General features: G+C 36.5%; 1 protein-coding gene across 3 annotated transcripts in view; it reads right to left on the bottom strand.

Moving 5' to 3' along the window:
* LOC110024728 (probable sugar phosphate/phosphate translocator At3g14410) overlaps positions 1–19,666 on the bottom strand; it is a 59,628-nt gene that overhangs the window by 36,442 nt on the left and 3,520 nt on the right. For 2 of the 3 annotated variants that reach the window (XM_020724855.1, XM_020724856.1), the window contains exons 2-3: positions 13,543–13,650; positions 13,346–13,380 (exon numbers count right to left, since the gene is read on the bottom strand). In XM_020724855.1, the coding sequence (XP_020580514.1) occupies positions 13,346–13,380; positions 13,543–13,650 (143 nt within the window). The remainder of the gene's footprint in view (positions 1–13,345; positions 13,381–13,542; positions 13,651–19,666) is intronic. The other variant, XM_020724858.1, reaches the window with a different exon arrangement.

The raw sequence follows: 19,666 nt of genomic DNA, 5'->3' as shown, positions 1-19,666 counted from the left end.
TATATATATATATATATATATATATATTAATGCATTATTGTATAATTAAACATCTCAGCCCTTAAAATTTCTTTTAGTCATTGCATGTCTATTTAAGTGAAAATTTCGAATTTCACTATTATGCTACGGTAACAAGCTCATTTATTTTAACTCAAAAAATTATGAAATTTTATTTTTTAAAAAAAATCAATAATTATCTAGTCTTTCAGAATTAGCCTATAATTCTATATATCAAAATAATCATTTTAAAGAGAATAACACAATGTAATGATTTTTATGATTTTGTAAAAAATTGAAATTTTAATATACTTTTAATTTAATGAAAAGTGGAAATTATAATTATATCCTTTTTATTAGAATTTTGTGCCCAATATTTGCTACTTTCATAACTTTTTTGAACAGGCGAGAAAATTTGTCTCATTTCTTTTTCCCTTTCCCAAATTGCTTCTTTTAAAGATCAGTTATTTCATTTTTCCTTTATAAAATGAATTTGTCTATATCCTAGCTTTTCAATATCAAATCTAATATATTTTTATTTCTATTTCACATAAGTAAAATCTTTTTGTACTTCAATTTCACTATGTTTCATTTTTTGATCTGCATCAGTAATCGATTTTCTAAGTGCTGATCCATAAATAATTGTGCACATCAAACATCTGATAGCAATGTTAATCAGTAAGCAACATTTTTAACATTTTCAATAATTTCAAATAAACCAACATATCTGAGATTCAACTTCTCCCTCCCTAACCAAATCTAGACAACTTTTATGAGTCGAACTTTCAAGAATATAAAATCACTAACTTCAAATTTTATCATTTTATGCATAGGCTCATAATAATTTTGCTGACAATACTGGACAGCTCTCAATCTATCTCTGATAATCATGACTTTCTCTGTAGTTTGTCCAATAACTGTCTCTCTCCAATTCCAACTCAGCTCAGTGGTATTATGCAATTTTTGCCCCACTCATACAGCAACATCTTAATGCTTGATTGATAGTTGTTGTTATAAGTATATATCAAAAAAACATTATCCTCTTATCTGCCACCAATTGCAATAAATCTTCTAATAATTGAATGATTCTTTCTGATTGGTCATCCATTTGTGTGAAATACTATACTGAAATATAATTTTGTACCCAAACCTTTATAAATACCCCTCCACAATTTAGATGCAAATATGTTACTACTGCCTGATACTAACTTTAGGATTTTCATACAAATTTATAATTTTCTTCACAAATAGTAGTGTCAATTTCTCAACATAATAATTTTGGCAAATAGGTAAAAAATACATTCAAAATGGACTCTTCAAAACCTATTCTTTTTGTAAACAATCTCTGACGTGGGACTCGAGAGATGACCGAACGGTCCTCGAGGGAGGGGGGGATGCCTCCCTACCTCTTCTTCCCTCTTTCCTTTTTGTCATCATTTCCTTTTCTCACCTTCCCTTCTCTCCTCCTCATCTTTCCCTCCTAAGCACTTTCTAAATTTAAATCCTTCTCTCAAAAGATGATATTTGATTTTATTCTCCCAACTTATTCTACAAAACCTTTCCCTAAAATATAAAATCTATTTTTTATTCACCTTTCCTGTTTTAAAAAACATTTCCTAAAATCTGATTTTTATTCTTCTTTTTAATTTAAATTTTTCTAAATTATGTTATGTTTATTTATATATATGAGAGGTTGTACTTAGAGTTAGGGGCTGACTTTTATGAAATCTGAGTTAAGTTTTGTCCGAGTGTTTTCTCTATTGAAGGTTGTATCCAACGTCAAAGTAGTGCTCCGGATGTCCCCTGTCAAAGGTGGGAATCATCTCTACAGTTCCGGGTGGTGCTCCAAGTGTAGCTTGATCCCGCCGAGATATTTATCTCTCTGCCCATTCTCCCAGATGCTATCAACCGCTTCTCCAGCTCCTGCAGCGAACCCCCACCACTTCTGCCATCTCCCCACAACCGTCGACAGCCTTCCATCCTTCCACTGTTCTTCAGACTTCCTCCCTACAACTCCCTGCAGTCTACAGGCCCCGCTGCCCCTCTTTGACTGCAACAGCAGCTTCCGACCACCTCTACATGTTGCTCATCTACCTTCCTCAGCAAGTCGTAACGTCATGCCCTTCCAAACCGACCAATTCTCTCCTCAACTCCATCTAATGTCTTAATTTTCATTTTCACCTCACTGATTTCGAGCTAAATCTCAAATGGAAGCTTTTAATGTGCTAAATCTCAAATGGAAGCTAAACCTCACTGATCGGCGCCTCCAACGACTATCAGAAATGAGAATAGCATGAAAAATGAGACAAACGTCAAAACAGAAGTTAGAGGAAGGAAATGAATGCTTAGAATGGAGAGAGAGGAATTCGTACTTACAGAGATCATGTCAGAGCCGCAAGCTGCCACACACAAGTAGCCACTCGATTAGCGGTCTACTCTCCCCTTACAATGTAGCAAGGGTCTCGGCTTGTTACAAGGGCCGAACGAACATAGGGAAGGTCGGCGAAGAGAGAAGAAGAAATAGGAAGAGGAGAAGAGAAATGCCAAGCTTTCGGGCACTATACAACCTTACGAAGGAAAGAAAAGTGGCGTAATGTTAGTGTGCTACAATATAGATGATTAAGGAAGAGATTAATTAACATAATTAAAATTTAATAGGTTAATAAAAAAATAACTTCTAACTTTTATATTTCCCAAACAATTAGTAATTTGCATACAGTGTTTTATATCGATTTGATCGGTTTCATGCGTAGAATTTAATAAAACTATTTCAATCAAATTATGAGATATGTAAATCTTGGGTATTTTTCAATTGTGTCAAACTTTACCTCGTATTATGACATTTAGGCGTTACAGCTCTCCCCTCATAAAAATTTCATCCTCGAAATTTCTGACATTACTAGAATAAGAAGGGATATTTCTATAGCATTTCTTGTTTTTTTTTCTCATGTTGCTCCTTTTTAGGCCTGTCTTTCCTCTTTATCTTTACAAAAGGAATCTGTCTGTTTTTTTAGCTTCTTAACATCAATTGCTAAAATCTTTTCAAGCTCTTCAATATATGTCAAATTTTTCTGCACTTCAATATCTTCATGGGAAATTCTCTGCTCTGAATTTGAAATCAATTTCCTTATATGGAAATGTAAAACACATCGTGTATATCTGACATATCTACAGGTAAAACTAATATGAGGGTAACTGGATCGATCTTTTCTAAAATTTTAAAAGGACCAATATACCTGAGACTCAGCTTGTTTCCCCGTTCAAATCTAGTTGTAACTTTCATTGGTCGACTTTCAAAAATACAAAATCTCCAACTTCAAATTCAATTGTTTTGTGTATTGAGGTGGTAATATTTATGTTGTCGATCATGAGCAGCTTTCAATCTGTTCCTGATTAATCTAATTTTCTTTGTGGCTTCGCCAACTGGCTGGAGACCTAACATTTGATGCACCCACTTCAACAACTGAGTGGAGTTATGAAATTATTGTCATACAGTGCTTCATAAAGAGTCATTTTGATGTTGGATTGATAGTTATTATTGTAAGCAAACTCAATCATTGGAATGCGATCTTCCCAACTGCCTCCAAAGTCGAGAACACAAAACCTTAACAGATCTTCCAATACCTAAATTGTCCTTTTTGATTGTCTGTCAGTTGTGGATGAAATACAGTGCTGAAATATAATTGTGTACCCAAACCTTGTTGAATGTCTTTCTACAACCTGAACATGATCTTTCGTGTTTGTTAAAAATAATAACTTTTGAAATACCGTGTAATCTGATAATTTTTTGAGATGTAATCTTACCAGCTTTTCCGCTAAATCTATATGTCTCATTGGCAAAAAGTGAGTTGTCTTTGTTAATCTGTCAATAATGACATACATATTGACGTGGCCCTGTTTGGATCGAAGAAATCCCATGACAAATTTAATAGCAAATTTTTCTCATTTCCATTCAAGTATCGACAATTATTGTAGCAATTCACTAGCTCTTTGATGCTTAAGCCTTTACAATATGACGTGTTTGACGTTGAAATACATATTCAGCAACATCTTTCTTTATACCTAGCCACAAGAATGCCAACTTCAAATCTTTGTACATTTTTGTGCTACTTGGATGAATTGTGTAGCCTGAATGATGAGCTTCATGTAGAAGTTTTCATCTCAAATCAGAATCAGCAGGTAACCATATCTATAGCTTATTTTGGATAACACAATCTTCGTCAACAATTATATCAGTCTTCTTTTCTAATTGACATTGCTTTAGGAGATTAAGATAGTCACTGCTAACTACTTGAGCTATCTTGATTCTATCCATTAATGTAGGTTGCACAGTCATTTGATGTAAGTAACCCATATCACATAATCTTCTAACTTCCAACTATAGAGCATCAATTTCTTTAATCAACTCTGACCTCTGAGTAAAAATCCAGCTTGCACTACCTTGGATTTATGGCTCAATCCATCAGCAACAGCATTTGCTCTGCCCAAACAATATTGTATATTCAAATCGCAATCTTTGATCAACTCTAACCATCTTCGCTGCCTCAAATTCAACTCCATTTGTGTGAAAATATACTTCAGACTTTGATGATCAGTGAAAAATTTGCATTTCACGCCACATAAATAAAGTTTTCAAATCTTGAGAGCAAAAACTACAGCAGCTAACTCCATATCATGTGTCGGATAGTTTCTTTCATGTGGCTTCAGTTGTTTGAATGCATAAGCTATCCCCTTGTTATTCTGCATTAAAACACAACCAAAACCTCATAAGGATGTGTCGCTGTAAATCTGAAATTCTTCCATGCCTGATGGAAGAGTTAACACTGGTGCAGTAAGTTAAATGTTTCTTCAACTTTTGAAAATTGTGTTCACATTTTGAAGTCCACTTAAACTGAATATTTTTTTCTCATTAGCTTGGATAACGGCATAGCTATCTATGAAATACCTTTGACGAACCTCCTGTAATACCCTGTCAAACCAAGAAAACTACGTACCTCAGTGACATTCTTTAGAGTAGGTCACTTCACAATATACTTCAGACATGCTTGAACTTTCTGTTATAAACATGTTTTTGGGATAAATCATGTCATAAACCTGAATTTTATGAATTCGTATGATGTCTACGTTTTTCAAGTTGTGTACACGAGGCGGCGACCTCAAAGCGAGCTTATAGAAACTCGTATAGGGTCTGTTCAGCCTAATTAAGTGAAATAATCTTATGCTAATTTAAGAAAAATAATATGTTATAGGTTTGCATAAGATTGCTAGTTGATACTGATGAAATTCTAGCATGTTCTAGAAGGATACCTACAATTAATTTATGAATGCAAGTTGGCTTTTATTATGCTACACGTGATTTTATGTTATTTTATGATTTGAATGATTATGTTATTTTATTTCTTCTTTCAGGTATTCGTTATGTTATGTTTCATACCTAAGAGATATGAAATAACTGATTTCAAGAATTATGCTTTATGAAATGTCTGATGAATGTTGTTGCAGGTATTATGCTTTAAGAAATGTCATAAGTAATATATGGGTAGACTATTACATGCAGGGGTGTATACTCAACTCCTGATATTTATACGAGGATAAAACTCTGAGAACTGTTGTGATTAGATGGTGAAAGAACACTAGAGAACTGTGGTTATTAAGGGGCTATCAATAACTGACATGTTGGGGAAGCCCAAAATTTATTAATGATTTATATAGTCTTTGGGGCAAGTTGATGACCTATTATGAAAGAACATGAAAATAGTTGAACACTATACATTAAACAAGGGACAATACAATGATATGATATCTATGAAATGAATGAAAATGCTAAAGATTATGTTTATGATTTCATGCTTACAACTTAGGTGTTACACTGTAGTCTTTTTATACTACATGTTTTATTTTCATGTTTTTTATTAATCTAGCATGTTGTGATTATGTAGATATGTACAGTTTTCATACAAGCATGCACATTTCTTTTTAATGTGTAAAATCTTATATTACCCCTGATTTTTTATCTGAACATGTTGTTTGCTCATTATTTGTTGTCTTTCAGGTAGAAGCAATGAGCATCAGTATCAGTATCCAGATGTGTATTTGTACACCTTTTGCATGATAGTTTTGGGAGCTTTGTACATAAGTTTTAATACGTATTTTTATGGTTTTAGATTTAGCAACTCTGTGTAGTTTCCATGTTTTGGGTCACTTAATTTCATGCTTTCGAATATGTACATGAGAAGTAATGTATCACGTATCTTATGGCGATCTAGTTAGACTAATTCATCACCAACTGGATCATGATTATAAAAGTCATGACGAGTGCTAGTTAGAATTGGTCTGACCATATTGTCAGTCTTTATCACACCATGATTGACCCTACCAGGGGGGTTAGTTGGGTGTGACAAGATCCATCCTTCTTCTTGACGAATAATACTGGAATACTCCACGATAAATTACGTGGTCTGATCAAACCCTTATCTATCAGTTCTTGCAACTGATATTTCAATTCTTGCAATTCTTTCAAAGTCATCCTATAAAGAGATTTGAATATTGCAGACGTTCCTAGTTGCACATCAATATCAAATTCAACCTCTCGTTCAGGCGGTAGCCCTAATAATTCTTCAGGAAATACATTAGAAAATTCTAAAACCACTGGGATGTTTTTCAATTCATGTACATCTTTATTTAGCACTTCTAGTTTTGTCAAAAATATCAGTTCACCCCTTCGCAAACATTTCTAAACTTTCATTGCACTAATCAGCAAAGATTGAGTAATTTGATCACATAGGATATAGAAAGGTTTTCACCAGGCAATTTTAGCTTCACCCACCTTTTTCCAGCATTCAATTGTAGCAAAATGATTTACCAATCAATCCAACCCCAAAATAATATCAAATGTCTGAATTGGTATAATAATCAACTCCGTTAGCAATTGCTTATCATGCACATGAACACGCACTACATAATTTCTATTAGTATAAAACTCACTTCCCGATGGCATAATTACAAACAAAACATGAGTAAAATGCAGAATATCAACATGTAAATTGACAGCAAACTCATCAGAAATAAAAGAATGCAATGCACCTGAATCAAATAAAATAGTGTCAGGCTGATAATGAATTAGGAGCGTACCTGTAACCACATCTTCTTATTCCTTAGCTTCTTGAGAGGTAGTTACAAAAACTCGGGCTTTTACTGGTTGTTATGTTTTGTGCTGTGAAGTTTCAACTTTTTGTTTTCACTGAATGCTTTTCCAAAAACTGAGTTCTGCTTGGTTAATTGACTTCCAAAAATTTTCTACTTTGTCCTTGTCCCAAGATTGCCTATGGTCTACTGTCTTTCTTCTTTTCCTGTGGACAATTCATTTGCATGCGTCCTGGCAGCCCATATTTATAACATTTCCCAGAACCAATCAAACACTACCCAAAATATATCTTTCCACACTTTTCACAAACTAGATTTTCTATGTGAAGCTGTCTTTGCTTACCTTCTGATTTAATTTTCTTACCACAAAAGTATTCTCTTTTGCCAAAATTTTTTCGCTTACTTGCATGAGATTGCTATTGTTAACTAGAAAAGTTCAGTTCATTTTCAACTCTCCTTGCCCTTTCAATAAGCACAGAGAAATCGCTGATTTCAAATAGAGCTAATGCCAACAACAATTGATTTCTGAGACTGTGCAAAAATCTATGACACTTTTCCTCCTGGTGCTGACATAGTGAGGCGTGTATCTGGAAAAAGAAGTGGATTCTGCCTCGTTTTGCATAACTGTCATGGACATTAGAGTTAGATTGAAGAACTTATCTTGCAGTATTAATTGGCTTAAGGCGGAATAAACCAATCTTTGAAGACTTTAACAAACTCTTACCACTGAATCTGTGGAAGATGTGTCAGTTGAAGTTTTTCTTCATGTTGCGCCTACCACCACCATTCTGCTTCGTCCTCTAACATAAAAGTAGCTAGTACCACTTTTCTAATTTCCGAATAAATCGTACCATTCAGAATATTTCCGATCTTTAGGAGTCAATCTTCAACAACTGTAGGATCACTAGCACCCTTGAATGGAGGTAGTTCAAAAGATTGAAATATCTTCATGTGTTGATCCACTTCTACTCCAGTTTCATATCTGGGCCCTGTACTGGTGTGGGATCTTTCAATAACAGTCATTTTATCAATCACTTGTGATATCAGTTGCACAATGCCCTGTAGCTCAGTTCTGATGTTTGCATTTGTCTGATTCTAATTTTCCTTTCTGCCCAAAACAGTGTCAGCTCGAACTTCATGCTCTACATTTCGCCTGAAAGGATGGACCTTCAGCATTTTCTAATTCTTCTCCAGACAAGTTTATTCGTACTGGCAAAATTTATTAATTACATGCAATTTATCATATAATAATTTTATCGAGCACACGTGATACCTTAAATTGTAAGGATTACCCACCCCAGATTCATCAGCCTATAGCTCTGTATAAAGCAATTCATATTTGATCTCATTCTTAGTTCTTCTAAATCCAACATGCTTTCATCATTCTTTTCATCCAATAACAATGCTTTAATATCACTTTCTGTCACACCCAATCTAACCCCCTGGTAGATTCAATCGTGGTGCGACAAAGACTAAAAATATGTCAGGCCAACTCTCACCAGCACTCATCTGATTTTTATAATTAAAACCCAGTGGCTAATGAATTAGTTTAACTGGATCGCCGCAACATACATGATACATTGCATTTTAATTACATATTCGAAAACATCAAAATTAAATCTTCTAAAACATGAAAACAATACAGAACTACTAAATTCAAAACAATAAAAATACATACCCAGAACTTATGTACAATGCTCCCAAAACAATCATGCAAAAATTGTACAAATATACCTTGCTACGCACCCCGGTGCTCGTTGCCCTAGCCGAAAGGCAACAACGAAGAATGAAGAACAACTAGCTCAAAGAAATAATCAAAGCTAAAATGAGATTTTAAACATGAAAAAAGTAACGTATATACCCGTATGAAACTATGCATGTTCACATACAATCAAAACATGCTAGCATAATAGAAAACATGAAAATATAGCAGACACAGACGGTATAAAAATCAAATATAGTGTAACATTTAGGTCGTAAGCATGAAACCTTAAGCATAAGCATGTTCATTCATTTCAAAGAGATCATATCATATCATAATCATATCATAATAATGTCACTTGTTTAATGTATAGGGTTCAACTATTTTCATGTTCTTTCATCATGGGTCGTCACCCTACCCCAAAACTTATATAAACTTCGATAAAGATTGAGCATCCAACAACATAGCAGTTATCCACAGCCCTATGATACTCATAGTTTTCTAACATTTTGTCACCGTCTGTTTTTAATCGTTTCAGAGTTTTTTCCTTGTATAAATATCTGAATTCGGAAATACATCTCTGCAAAATGTATTTGGAAGCGCTCATGTAATAATCTTATCCCTTAACATTCATTGTAACATTTTTGTACCAACATTCATCAAACATTTCATAAAGCATAATTCCTGCAAGCAGGTATTTCATATCTCATAAACATGAATCATAACAGAATGAATATCTATAAGCAATCAGTGTCATGCATAATCATTTGGATCATAAAATAGCATAGAACCACGTGTAGCATAATAAAAGTCAACTTGAATTCATAAATTAATTACATGTATTCATTTACAATATGTCAGAATTCCTAAATGCATTAATTTCAAACTAGAAATCATATGAAACCTATAAAAAAATATTTTTCTTAATTTAGCACAATTTTTTCATCTGATTAGACTGAGCAACTCTACAATGAGTTTATATATGCTCGCCTCATATACACAACCTGGAGAATGTAGAAATCATATAAATTCATAAAATTCGGGTTCATAATATGAATTAACCCAAAATATAACTTATTTGCCCAAAAAATTTCTCAAATGGGCTTCCCGACATAAAACGCCCTTCCAAAACCACCAATTCTCTCAACTCCTAATGCCTTAATCTTCACTTTCAGCTTGCTAATTTCGTGCTAAAACTCAAATTGAAGCTTTCAATGTGCTTTCGACGCTTACGACACGAGATCGGCGCCTCCGACGGCTACCGGAAACAAGAAAAGCATGAAAAATGAGGCAAATGTCAAAAGTGGAAGTAAGAGGAAGGAAATGAACGCTTAGAATGGCAAGAGAGAGGAATTCATATTTACAAAAATCATGTTGAAGCCCTAAATCACAAGCTGCCCCACTCAGGTAGCTGCTCGGTTCGCAGCGTGCTCACCCCTTGCACTGTAGCAAGGGTTGCAACTTGCTATAGGGGGGCGAACGAATAGGGAGGGGAAGGCCAGGGAAAGAAGAGAAAAGAAGAAATAGGGAGAGAGAAAGAGAAATGAGATGCTTTCAAGCTTTATAAGACCACAAGAATGAATTTAAAGTGGCGTAAGGTTGGTGGGCTACAGTGCAGAGGATTAAGGAAGGGATTAATAAACATAATTAAGATTTAATTAGGTTAATAAACATATAACTTCTAACTTTTATATTTCTCAAACCATGCATAATTTACATACAATATTTTATATCGATTTGATCGGTTTCATGCGTAGAAATTAATAAATTTGATTCGATCAAATTCCGAGAGATGTAAATTTTGGGGTGTTTCTAAATTCTGTTGAACTTTACCTGGTATTATGAAATTTAAGCGATACATCCTCCCTACAGCTTCCTGCAGACTGCAGCCGCCACCACCTCTCTCCCGCATCAGCAGCAGCCTTCCGACCACCCCTACCTGCTGCTCATCTCCTTCCTCGAGTGGGTCGCGCCTTTCTTTACAGCTTCTTGCAAGTTGCAGCCCCCACTGCCTCTCTCCTGCATCAACAGCAGCCTTCCGGCTACCTCTACATGCTGCTCATCTCCCTCCTCCAGCAGGTCATGCCTCCTTCCAGCAGCTTCCCTGCAGACCGTAGCCACCGTTGCCCTTCCAAGATCCCTCAAACTGCGCTTCGACACCCTACCATCGCTGATTTGTTGCCCTTACCTTGCACAGTGGCAAGACACCTCTCTGACCTTCACCGCTGCCACCATGCACCACTGCCTGGGCTCCCTCTTCAAGCTTGTTGCTTCTTCTTTTGTCGAACCTTCATTTAGAATTCTTTGTTTTACGTTTTAGGCTTGATGGCTAACACCTTTCCTACCATAAGAAAGCATTCTTCGTAGGCTTGAAGGCTACTAGTTTGACTCTCCTGTCAGGAGGAGCATATTTATACTTAAAGACTCATTCTACTATATGGAGTTACTCAATAAACTCGTCTGGATTCACATGACTATCAAAATATGACAAGTCAATCTTTACTCCAAAATTCAGATTTCTCGCCTGAAATTTTATGTCAAATCATTAGGGTATTGGTTCTTCTTCACTGAAAACTCCCTTATGAAAGTGATTCATTTTCTCCTCTCGATCTGGTCAGTTATCACTGTGGCTACGGGTGACCTTACCGAGTTGTCTTCTCTTAAAGGTTGCAAGTCTTTGTTGCAGTTGGAGGATTTCTCTCTACATATCCTCCATACCAAGCTCCTAGACATCTTTTTGTGTTTCTCCTAGGCAACATTGTGACATTCTCTCTAGATTAGGTTTTAAATAGTTGTGGGATTACAAATGAAAGATTGGTCGGAGGCTTAAGAGTTTTGGTGGCAAATGTCGGGTGAATTTTGGTGAAGCCAAATATGTTGAATTTTGAAAATTTAGGATTGAGGATAGAAATTAAACTCGAAATGATTTAGGAAAAAAAAAAATTTGGTGGGGGTCTTAGGTTAGGTTACATGGAATCTTGATGTAGGTGTAGGAATGACATCCATAAAAAAATATTTAGGGTTTGTCAAGCTTTGGTACCAGATGAAATCATTTTAGGGCTTCTAGAAGATATTCAGGAGGTCGGTTTAGAGGGGAGGTGGTTGTGGAATGGCAAAGAAAATATAAGATACAAGTTCAACAGCAAAGTAGAGATAGGCGTTGATCGGCGACATTTTGATTGAGATAAGCAATGAAATTTGCTATAAGAGAACAAAATCGAGTGGTTCAGTCGTTGTCCAAACGAATGACAGCAATCAAGAAGCGATGCGCAAGAAATGAGTAGCAAGAAGGATCCACCACCAATTCCTAAGCAAGATTTAGATACACAATGATACAGCACTTCGAAAAACATAACATAGAAAAATCTCTCATATTCATAAAATAAACAAAACTAAAAATTCAAAATCCTAATACAAATAATAAAAAAGTCACAAATAAAAAAGGGTTTCACCTGTCTTTATTCCACATGGCTTTATTTACTATTTCCTAAAATAAGGAAATAGGAAATAAATACATGTGAAATAAAGAAATAAAAAATAAATAAATAAGAAGAAAACATGCTACAATTAAAGATTCGACAACCCTATCTCGAGTCTTAAATTGCACCTATTTGTGATCCCACATTTCAATAGGATTCTACGACATTATAGTTTATCTGGTTCTAGTGTTCACGTCAACATGCTTCCTAGATAGTTACATAAGGTGCAAAAAAATTACTTTATCATGAAGATAATATCTGAAAAATGTCATGTAAACTTTGAAAATTATGTTAAAAATGTAATGGAATACAATCCAATTTTTTAGTACTTTGCACCTTTTATTGACATATGCTTGCAATGACGCTAATTACCCTATACTTAGCCCTAAGAAAAATCTAAACTTTATAAGAAGTCGTGGTATGATAAAAGACCTCGGCTTAGGTAGGTTGGTCGTTATTCAAAGAGTACAGCTACACATTAATGTATCTTATGGCCAATAGCTCTTCTGACAGAATAATAACTTCCAAGAAAGAAGCAGAAATAGAAGAGGATGTGAAAATACAAAATGCCCCTTGAGAATTTAAACAATCTATCATCAATAAACTTTATCCATTTTAAATCTTGAATAATACTTTTGAGAAAAGGACACAGGAACCAATGCCATCATCAGAAGTAACTTTACGCATTTCGAACCAGGCTAGTTTAATCTATATTCTGATAATCATAAAGATTAAACTCACAAATAATTTTGTGTCCTATTCCAAATACCTATTGTGTGTATCAACATAAACTTACATTTTTTACCCAAAACTTCAATTTCAAACAAAAGAAATCAAGAATGATAGTCCCCATGGTAGATTAACTTTTGTTTTAAAATATAAATGTTGTCTCAGAACACCAAATATTCATAAACAAAGTATGATTGTAATGAGATATACTTTTCTTTGGCAAAAAAAATTAGAATCGAATGAGCAATAACAAGAATATCTGATAATTACACAGTCAACACAGCTCCATACTCACATTTCTGTTGTCACTCCCTCCTCAATCTTGATAATCTAAGGGGAAAAGAGAAACAATGGAGAGAATAAAAAAGCATGTAAAGTGAGTAATGAACTAAAAATAGTGCTTATAATCAATTATGTCAAATCCAAAGATATAACTAGCAAATACTAGAGAAAAAGAGTAAAATGTAGAAGAGACTGCTGAAAAAAAAGTACCTTCAGAAGTTTAGTTAGAATGAAGCACAGAACAGAGGAGAAAAGCATATGCAGCAGAGTCAATGCCACAGGATAAGGGAAGTTGATCTCCTTCGAAGACAAAACCCACTACAGTAATTGTTCACAAGTCAGGTTAATAATTTTCAAAATTCTTCTCAAAAACAAAGAGGGCAATGTTATCAGGGAAAAAAAAAATCCTAGAATTAATTGTTTCCACTCTAAGTCCCCTATGCAACTCTCAAGAAATGAGAGCTTATGCCTTGCATAAAAATTAAACTCTAAAATGGATTGAATTTTAATTTGACTACCAAGTCTCTAACATGATTCCCCCAGGGCAAAGTCATCTGATCAGAAGTCACTTACAGGTTCTTTGGTGCCTATTTTAGGCATCCATTAAGCAAGTTTTAGCTTAAATCTTATATATTAGAAAATTTTGGACCTTAAATCCAACCATTTTAAAATCTTGTTTTGGCCATGTTAATGGTTAAATGCCATCATTTACCCGATTTAACAAATTTAATGATTTTCTCTCAAAAATCTTAATCATTAAACAAATAATCAAATAGTTTATCAAGATTTACCAAGATTTAACAGGTATGACAAAAAATTTAAACTTGTAATTGGCGCAGGAACTTCCCCGAATCGCAACACTGTAGCTGCTACAGTAACCGCGGTCCAACCCTTCTCTTTCCTTTTCCCTCCTAATATTTCTTGTATTTTCCATGAAATCACCTATTATAAACCCTTCCCTATTATATTACTTCATTTTTATTATATTTACTAATTTAAAACATTGTCTAATATAAGTCCTAATCCCTCTTATATATAAGGGCTGTTTTTGCTTAGGAAATGAGGTTTTGATGATTACTGATTCAGTTACTGCCCTTGAGGCGTTCTTCCCCTTCGGGAGTTATAACCGACAGTGAGAAGATGCTCCGGCTCTAACTCGTCTGAGATGGTGACCATCTCCAAGGATTCCGATGGTGCTCATTTTATTATTTTGTGACCCTCCGAACCTCCTCCTACTACTAGCTGCCCCGTCCTACCACCTACCAGCTTGATGCCCTCACTGTCGAACTCTCTCCCGTCCTTCCAGAATCTGCCATAAGCCCTCCCAACCAATCCAGACTTGACAACAACCCTCCCAAGCCTTCCCACATTCTATTGTAGTCGTCTTCAGCTCTTCCCAATGTTGTAGTAGCCCATCCCAAGCAGCCCAGCAGCTGCCACAAGCCCTCTATTAGATCTATCTGCTACAGCAACCCTTATTGGAGTTTGTGTCATGTCTTTATGTTTGAGTTGTTGTTTTATTATCGTTATTTCATGTTTTCAAATCCCATGCATGTAATCCTTTCAATTTAAGCACTAATATTTACTTTTTATTGTGGTTTAGGTTTCCTCCGGCATCATTTGGCATCAAAACTAGCCCAAACCTAGTCCTATCCTAGGGTCAATAACATTTGCCCCTACCTAAGCTACCCCCACCAAAAATTTTCTGCCCTAAAAACCTCGGCGGATGAGGTCAAAGCTCCCCCAACCCTAATAGATTGACATGAGAGCTTCCCTGGATCATAACATTGTAGTTGCTATAGTGTCGTGAACGCGTTACTGTAGCTACTACAGTAACCGCGGTCCAACCCTTATCCCCCATTCTCTTTCCTTTTCTCTCAAAATATTTCTTTCCTTTTCCATGAAATCTCATATTATAAATAATTGTCGATTATATTAATTCATTTTTTATTTTATTTCCTAATTGAAAGTATTGCGTAATATAAGTCCTAATCTCTCTTATATATAGGGGTTATTTTTGCTTAGGAAATGAGGTTTTGATGATTATTGATTTCAGTTATTGCCCTTGAAGCGTTCTTCCCCTTCGGGGGCTATACCCGACGACAAGAAGGTGCTCCTAAGGTAACTCATCCGAGGTAGTGACCGTCAACAAGGGTTCAAGTAGTGCTCTGAATGTAGCTCAACCCCAACGAGATATTATATTTCTGCAACCCTCCGGCCCTCTTCCTGCTGCTAGCCGCCCCGTCCTACCACCTGCCAGCTTGTTGCCTTCACTGTCGAACTCCCTCCAGCCCTTCCAGAACCTGCCATACGCCTTCCAACCCATCCAGACCTGATCGCAACCCTCCCAGACCTTCCCCCATCCTACTGTAGCTGTCTCTAGCTCTTCTTAACGCTACACCAGCCCATCCTAAGAAGCCCAGCAGCTGTCGTAGTCCCTCCATCAGATCAACCTGCTACCGTAACCCTTATTGGAGTTTCTGTTGCATCTTTATGTTTGTGTTTGTGTTTTTGTTTTATTATCGTTATTTTATGTTTTTAAGAGTTGTGCCTGGAATCCTTTCAATTTTAGCATATTTTTTTCGTTGAGGTTTAGGTTTCCTCCGATATCAGTAATACTTCCAAAATAGTCTAAATCTAGATTTACATAAATCTACTTGTTGAATCATAATCTGTCTGGTAGACAGTGCCTGAGGAATAGAGCGTTAAACCGAGGAAAGAAGGAGAGAGGGAGAGGAAGAGAGAAATAAAGAGAGAAGAAAGATGAAGACTTCGCCTGTCGGGGGGAAATGGAGTGTCCCAGGGGCTCTCCAACCCATCTTATTTCATAAAGTCGTTCATTACAAGTGAGGGGAGCCCAAAGGTCCTCCATACCATATGACCCTCATATTTATAGAAGAAAAGAGGGGCAAAAAAAATAAATAAAATTACATGTATAGTCTTGCATTAAAGAGAATAACAAAGAGCATACTAGCCCCCTGATCTTAGACCGTCAAATTGTCTTGAGATCCGTGCAGACCATTTTTTAGTATATATATTAAGTTCCCTAATTTTCATACTACTTAATAGTGACAAAGAAAATAAAAATAAGGAAATTTATAAATCAAATAAATTTTGAACACATAATTTGCTAATGATATTCCCTGCTAGGCGCTTTTTGGGCTCGGTTCTGGTATATTTACTATTATCTGTTGGATTTGTCATTCTGGTGCTTTTTCTATCGAAGGAGTCGTCAGATTCTGGTGGCTGGTCGGAGGAAAAGGACGACCATGTATGAAGAAAATCATTCGTCTGAGTTCTTTGTTCATTTGCCTATTTTGGGGAAGAGTTTTAGAATTGCTCGCTCTAAAGTGGAGTCATAGAGTTGTTTCCCCTAGAGAGGAGTCTAGGAGCTATTCGCCCCGGAGTGCAGTCCTGGAGCTCTGCACCCCTCGCGAAGCTCGTCGTTGTCGGGTGTTAGATTTTTTTTTTTGCACCTCTCGTAGAGTTTGTCGCTGCTGTGTGTTAGATTTTCTTTGCACCCCGCGCGGAGCTTGTCGCTTTCGGGTGTTAGATTTTTAGATAAGCCGAGGACAATCGTTTTACACCCCTGACAGATCTTGTTGATGTCAAATGTTAGATTTTTTACACCCCTCGCAAAACTTGTCGCTGCAGTGTTAGATTTTTTTTTACATTCCTAGCACAGCTTGTCGCTATCGAGTGTTAGATTTTGTTTTAACGATCGTTTCACACCCCCGCTGAGCTTGACACTATCAGGTGTTAGATTTTTTTTTACATTCCTCGTTGAGTTTGTCGTTGTCAGTTGGCAAATCATCTCAAAGCCTTTATTACCGATCGGACATCTATGACGTCGTTGTCAGTTGTGCTATCATGATTTGAGTTCCCTAAGTATCGGGTGGATTTTCGAATGCTTGAACCCCCGAACCCCTTGACCTTAATTAAGAAAATGTATTCCAGGTTGGAACATGAACAAATACTTGAGAAATAATTAGTTGGGCGTAGCTAGAAGGATCAGTCCAAAGGGGAATTGCAATAAAAGAATTATGTTCCCAAGAATAAGGTTGTCGACTAGGAGATGTCGATGGAAACAAAAGAGTGCTTTAGGATGGCTCGGGATGGTTATATATATACAGTGAGCATCAAAATTGCAATATCCAGTTAAATAAAATCCATATTCTATAGTTTTTTTAACGAAGAGGATAGTCAAAGTCATTAAATTGAACTCCACAGGTGATTCTAACGCTATCTTTAAGGTGATGAAATATGCATGAACGCCCAAATTTGCATACACCGGCCGTTACATAGAACAAAAATTTAGGTCGCCCTATTCTCTTAGGAAAAATATCATATATTCCACAATTTGTTTATTGTTTGGAGCGCAAAATAATTTAGTGATATGTAAAGATGTAAATATGTAAGAATTGAGTGGTATGTAGAAAATTTCCCCCTGATTTAAGTGGTCGGATGACTAAGGCGGCCGATCGCTCGAAGAAAGATCAGCCTGGGAGCAACTGGCCGGTTGACAAATGCAAGGCATGGCGTTTCATTCAATCGACAGAGAGGTCTAAGCTTCGACGCATACTTATGCGCAGTGGTACCAGAGGAGCTTCACGACTGCGATAGTACCACCATTTTGTCGGTGCCTCAGGCGGAGCATGGACAGTTGTTTCGACAGTCATAAAACCTCTGATAGAGTCCTGCCATTCACCCAAAGATCTCACAACAAGCGGAGATCACTCCCATCCCCAATAGAGTAGGACAGAATAATACTTATACTCCAAGGCCAAATAGTTAATACTTTTCTAGAGAAATGTGGCGTAAGCTAGTTTAAGTATCCAGGGGAAATGATATTTGCATTTAACCACCAGAGCCTAAAAATCCTTTATAATGCCCCACCAACTCTGGATGACGATTTAAGATTTCTATTGAATACATGGAGGAAGGGAGGTCTAGCAATGATTTGATGAGTGAAATGTTGCTTAACCGTATACCATAGAGGGATGAGATGGTCGACAATGACCTTCTACACGTTGAATCTTGAGTGAAGAGAGGCATTCCAGGAGGAAAGGAGAGACTTGAGGGATTTGAGTGATATAAAGCTCAACATATGAGGGGATGAGCTAACTTGCCCAAACCATTCCTCCGCATCAATTGCAAGAGAATCCAGCACGTCATTTTAATGAATTATCAGTTTTTTTAAGGAGGCAATACTTCCCATTAGCAACTAGAATGGAACACTTATAACATGTTCAATGAGGGCGAGCTGGAATTTCTTAGTGCTTCAAGTCTTACACCCGCCAAAAGAAGAGATGCGGCGTTTAGACACAAGAGGACCTCTAACATTTCAAGAGGAATGGATTTTGAAATGCCGCAACAAATGTTGGTACCTTGCTTGTAGTTCAAATTTTTCCACCCAATAATTTTGTATCTTTATTTTCTTGAGCTTAAGAGGCAACTTCTGCAGTTTTTTGTCCATTAGCGAGGAAAAGTCCAGTTAAGCAAGGCCAGAAACAGTCATCTTTTGTTGCTTTTACTGCTCAAACAAATCCTCCATATTTCTAACTCCTTTCTGATTTGAGACGGCCGACCAGAGACAGGTAGTCGAATGGAGGCACCTGGAGCAATCGGTTGGGCAGCGGTTTGTCGACCGGGGAATAGTTTGGTCGGTAGCAGCCACCCATTCCAGGATAATATCTTCCATTCTCCTGTCGGTGCAATCAAAAAATACAGGACCGATTTGTTTCCATCACATATTTCCTGAGTACAATTTTCATGGTGTACATCCTGCAAGATGCCAACTGGAAGTTGTTGGTCGGACGGAGGGTGATTAAAATAGTGGTCCATCGGACGGCGGGTTGTCAGTCAGAGGGTAATTTGCTGGGAACAAATGAATTTAGTGGCATGCAGGTAAATATACAAATGTATTGCAATGTATGTAAATATTCCCTCTTTTGGGATGGCCTGTGGGAGGCAGGTGTCTAGTTCGGAGGAGTCTGGAGCAGTCGGTCGGACAATAGGTTGCCTGTCGAGGGTTAGTTTGCTAGGAGAATAGATTGAGCAATATGAACATATAAATATATAAGAATTGAGCGGTGTTTATATGTTATACATGTCGATCTTCCCTAATTTGAGATTGTAGGACGGAGGCATACAGCTGGCTGAAGCTAGGTGACCGGTCGGAAGCAAGTGCTCGGCCGATAAAGGAGGGGGGACTTGCTGGAAGCGCAAAAGAACTGAGTAATGTGCATGTAAATATGTCTTTATAAGAATTAAATAGTATGGATGTAAAAAAAAAAAAACACACACACACACACACACACACACACACATATAT

This window comes from Phalaenopsis equestris, unplaced genomic scaffold (genome assembly GCF_001263595.1).
Source record: "Phalaenopsis equestris unplaced genomic scaffold, ASM126359v1 Scaffold000272, whole genome shotgun sequence".
NCBI lineage: Eukaryota > Viridiplantae > Streptophyta > Magnoliopsida > Asparagales > Orchidaceae > Phalaenopsis > Phalaenopsis equestris.
This window is presented reverse-complemented; position numbering and strand designations above follow the sequence as displayed.